The sequence below is a fragment of the Brassica rapa genome, chromosome A06 (assembly GCF_000309985.2).
Source record: "Brassica rapa cultivar Chiifu-401-42 chromosome A06, CAAS_Brap_v3.01, whole genome shotgun sequence".
NCBI lineage: Eukaryota > Viridiplantae > Streptophyta > Magnoliopsida > Brassicales > Brassicaceae > Brassica > Brassica rapa.
The window spans coordinates 18,714,241-18,719,321 of NC_024800.2; the positions used below are offsets into that span (position 1 = coordinate 18,714,241).

The 5,081-nt window shown below is 30.7% G+C and overlaps 1 protein-coding gene across 2 annotated transcripts; it reads right to left on the reverse strand.

The window, feature by feature from the left end:
* Positions 1-1,154: 1,154 nt before the first annotated feature.
* On the reverse strand, positions 1,155-4,774 carry LOC103873730 (protein LATERAL ORGAN BOUNDARIES). 2 transcript variants are annotated; one of them, XM_009152120.3, is made up of 2 exons: positions 3,677-4,774; positions 1,155-1,893 (listed from the first exon to the last, which is right to left on the reverse strand). In XM_009152120.3, the coding sequence occupies exon 2, from the start codon at positions 1,871-1,873 to the stop codon at positions 1,328-1,330; it is 546 nt and encodes a 181-aa protein (XP_009150368.1). In that variant the 5' UTR covers positions 1,874-1,893; positions 3,677-4,774; the 3' UTR covers positions 1,155-1,327. The 2 variants fall into 2 exon arrangements, with proteins under 2 accessions (XP_009150368.1, XP_009150369.1); XM_009152121.3 differs by having other exon boundaries at positions 3,681-4,773.
* Between the last annotated feature and the right edge of the window lie 307 nt (positions 4,775-5,081).

Here is a 5,081-nt window from a genome sequence, read left to right on the forward strand (position 1 = left end):
GATAGAAATGAAGAATTACATGATAAATAACCCATGTTAAATTAAGCAGATTTGGCGAAACAAAGTGAACTGTATTATTTCATCTCTCTGGCAAACTATCTTACTCATCTTTGGTTAGCAACTTTAAAACTTATTTATATAAATTTTCGCTTATATACATGGACCAAACAGTTCTATTATTAGACTAACATCGCCACCATGTTTTAGTTACATCATTGTAGTTCCATAATTGTCATTTTCTTTGTATTGCCAAGAAAACATGATAAAAAGGGAAATCAATACCCTTAGGTCACCATTATCGCGGAACCTTAGTGTGATTCTAAAAAAAATTATTGTGTGGATCCCACAAAAACCATAAGAATCGGTCACAAACGTTATGAAATAAGAACTGATTTTAGAGTTTTTTTGCACTGTTTGCAGACTCCACTGACACGTACCGACTCGCGATTGGTTTATTTTCAAATTTTATTTTTTTATTTCAGATATAAAAAATCAAAATAAAAAAAAAAGTTTTTTAAAAAACCGTACCACTGGTTATAGCGATAATTATGCTCTTATTAAATTGGTCCAAAAGCGACTATGCGACAAAATTAATTTGTCTCCCCCCACCCCACACACACACACAAACAAAAAAAGCAGGATTCAACGGTAATGCTCATCGATGTGTTTGATGCATTAACATTCGTACGATCATATTTTATATGTCTGAAGGGCTGCACACCATAATATATAAGTGGCCAACAAACCGTCGCTCTACAAAATAATTTTCACTCCAAAAGACTAATAGTATAATATCTCAAAGAATCAATAACATATATTCTCATACAATGAACACCATTTCAGTATATTACTAATTTAAAACTATATAGTTAAATACCCTTAGCTTCTCTCGAGCATCCACGCATAACTACAGTCCTAGTTTAGGTGTTGAACCAGCCAGGCAAATAACAACGAGCGCCTTATTAAAGACCTCATCATAAAGAGTTGATAAGAAAAAATCACATAATTCAAAAATGTCGCTATCACAATAAACTAGTTATCTTATTTGTTAATAATAAGTCTAAAACAACCATTTACTTGTTAAAACAACCAATTAATAAATCATAACACAACTATATATCTTAGCTTAGCTAGGTATCGTCCAAAGAATATAATAAACCACAATATATAAACCTCATCATAAATAAATAAGAATTGTCCATGCATTTATAAATTAATTGGCTAGAAAAAAAAAATCCAGCTTATTATATTGTAGTCTTACCACACACACACACATAATATAAAGAGAGAGATGAATAGATAGAAAACACACATAATTTATACACTCTCACATGTTACCTCCTTGCTGATCATGACCATTGTTCCAAGGAAGGAAAGTCCCATACGACCCTCCGGTACCACGTGGCTGCTGAGTCATCACCGGGCTCGACCCGGAAAGCCTATAAACCGGATTCAACGGCTGCGGCGGAAATGGCTGAGGCTGAAACACCAAGTCGACGACGTTACCAGGTGTTGACGTGGACATACCGTAGTGAACCAAGTCAGCATTAGCGGCGTCAAGCTCCTTCTGAAGCCTGTGAACTTGTCTCTGGAGATAAGAGATGGCTCCGACGCAGCCATAGACAGGATCACGGACTCGTGCCTCGGCCTCGTAGGCTAAGGAGTTGACTGCGTCTTCACGCTGGTGAGGGAGTAGCTCGTTGAGGAGCTTAGTGACATTGCTTGCTCCGAAGATTTTGTGGACGTTGGCGAACTTGTGTGGCTCCTCCGGTGGGAAATATGGCGCGAATATGCATCCCGGCATGCATTTACGGCGAAGAAACTTGCACGCCGCGCATGGTGAGTTGTACGTATTTGATGATGAGGAAGCCATTTCTTTTTGAATTTTTATACCTGATATAATTTTTTCAAACATTTAACATTAATAAAGAAGTTAAAAGATACATAGGAACGTTTTATAATACATAAGTTAAGCACATATATATATTTTGAATTTGCTAAGAAAGATGTCATCAAAAACTGTGTTTCTTCTATATTGCTACACTAAAAACATATATATTCGATCCCTTTTGAGAATTTCTGCTAAACTTTTCATTTATTTCCTTTTCCACGTTTTCCTTTATATACATACAGACAAAGGCATATAAACACTTAGAACAAACGTACACATGCAGGAGAAACGTAGAAAAGGGCATAAAATGCCCAACATCCAATCTAACGAAAAAAGAATGAAAATTATATTTACAAAACCTAAAGGTCTTCAACCTCATGAAGATTAATTAACAAGTTAGGACATCACTTTCACCAGGACATGCGCTGGTAAATGGAACTATCGATTTGGTTTTACTTGATGTTTTTGTTTTTGCATCTATCATTAAAACAAAAAAGACTATTTTCTTTTGTTAATAAACCTTATTTATGTTAAATTTGTTATTAATTTTGTAAATGTATGACAATAAATTATTTTGTTAGTCTTCAAATTAATAATACATTTATTAATAAATATTAGAAAGATAATTGGACACCTAGTTAACATAATATATAAAGCTTATTAAGTATAAATTTTTGAAGTAAGCTTATATATTCTAACTACAACATAAATAATATGTAAATTAGGAAACCTGGTTTAATTCAATTATAGAAAACCATCAGTTAGTCAAAAGTTAAACTGATTACTACGGATCATGGCTTCTTAAAGATCTCACTAGAGACAATAGAAGAAATTTATCAAAGACGGATCTAATAAATTTAGATCAGAATTTTCTTGGTATATATAGATATATGGATCAGTTAGGATTCAATTCAAACTATATGAGAATGGAAGTGTCTGTAAAACTCGTTGGACAGTAGTTCTATTGTTTTTTGTCAGATCAATGAATTTGTATATCTCTCTGCATATATATATATATATCAATATTATTTATATAAATCATATCAATATGTTTTTTCAATGTAAATATATTAGTGTATTTTTTTACTAAAATTCATTTTTTTCTTTATGATTCAGTTGTGGCCTTATGAGCTTTGCCATCATCTTCTTCATCTTCATCGCTCTCCTCAATTCTATAGGGTTTTTTGTTTTAAGAAACTAATTACATTGAAAAGAAAACTCAACGAGGATCTGTTAAATTCTATTTGTAATTAAGCCCAAACTGAATTAGACTTGATCATAGAAATATTCAGGTTTCAAAAGTTATCTTCTGTAATAAATCAGTTAATTAAACTCTCTTCCTCTATTTCTCTGTTTTCTGTCCTCATTGTCCTTGTCGAGATGAAGCAATTCTCCACTAACCTCAAATCAATCCTAATTTTCATATGTATATATAAACTTTTATCTGATCTTAATTAGGTCAACTCAAAGTGATCATCATTCTGATGAAATTTTAATTTACACATGTATTTAATTACTATATCCTTTTCACACATACTATAATTAGATAAGCTTTAAACCTTTCTTAGAGTAGAAATTCAAAGGAACGTGTACAGATGTCAAAGTGGATATATAACTCATATAAGCAAAAACACACATAGAAAATAGAACATGGAGCAAAAGAGGGAAACATAGGAGAGAAAATATTAATGATTATCTTTGATGATCTGAGCTATGCATACGTCCAGGGGTTTATTTAGATGCATATATATACACACATATCAAAGCATATATAGAGCTGTATACCTGCCTTTAAATCTTTAAGCTCTTTGACGATTAAGTGTATCTTTCTTCCTGTTTCAAGGGCTTTTTCTTACCTTTGAAATTTGCTTCCAAAGTAGATAGAGTAGGCTTAACTCTTTAGTCAATGAGAAGGATATATTAGGGTTTTAGGCCTCTTAAAGAAAGAGGAACCCTAATTTCAAGAAGAACTGAGAAGATTTGTATTTTTTTTGTCAGCTGAGAAAGATTTGTAAAGAAGCTGAGAATTTAAATAAACCAAACAAACAAATAAAAATGGGAAAATGAAATAGCAAATTTGAGTGGAGGAGAAAGAGCAAAAGACAAAGTATAATAATAACAAATGAACAATTAATAAACAAGAAGAGATGAGGAGTATGTCCCTCAAAGAATGACTGTGACATTTCATCTCAAGAATAATAGTAATATCATTCACTGTGCTAACTTTTGTCTCCCAATAAATTAATTTGTTTAACATTAGCTTTTGTAAATTTTCTTCATGCATTTAATGATAACAATATTCCCTAACAGTCAGAAGATCAACCCTAAGCTAACTAATCAATAATCTTTGTATATATATATATATATACCTGTTACGCTGAGAGTCATCAGTGATGACCAAAATATGATTTGTAACCTTAAGAAACCCTAAACATCTCCATTAAACCTCCACTGTAGAATATGATCACACCAATTCTTGATTTGATGTTGGGTTTTTTTTAGCCTATGTTCAATTCTCTATTATCAGATTAATACGATATTGTGCACTTTGAATTTAAGAAGCAAATCTGCATGGATTTATTTTTGAGCTCATTTACAAAAAAATACGTACTAATTAAAATTACATATCTCTTTACATATTAAACACTTTTTGTCCAAACTAACAATGTGAAATTTTGTTTGATATCTCCCATTTGGTAGGGATCAGCAAACATGTTATTTAGAATATGAACGTTCCGGTAGAATAAACAATCAGTCTAAGAGCATCTCCAAAAAGGAACTTTATTTTGAAGTTTCCAAAACTCTATATTTGAAGTTTCAATGTGTTCTTCTCCAAAAGTAAAACTTTAAACCTAACTTCAAAACTATTTATATTTTACACTATGGTCCTTATATTTGTCATAGTTAATGTAAATTCTTAAAACTTCTATAAATAAATAACTAGTATATATATAAATAAATATTACATAAATATTAATTAAAAATCTTACACCAATAAACCTTTTCATAACTTTTTATTATGGTTTTTTGTAATATTTTTGTTGTTTAATCCTAGTTTTAAAATATTATAGATCTTGTTTTAAAATTTTAATTTAATTTCATGTATAAAACTTAAATTTATAAAACAAATTTGAAATATATATGAGATATAAAAGTTTTAAAAATTAAAACAATAAACAAAAAAATATTT

Bases quoted from the DNA above. Each gene is read 5' to 3' on its own strand.
- LOC103873730 (XM_009152120.3), bottom strand. From the start codon at position 1,873: ATGGCTTCCTCATCATCAAATACGTACAACTCACCATGCGCGGCGTGC.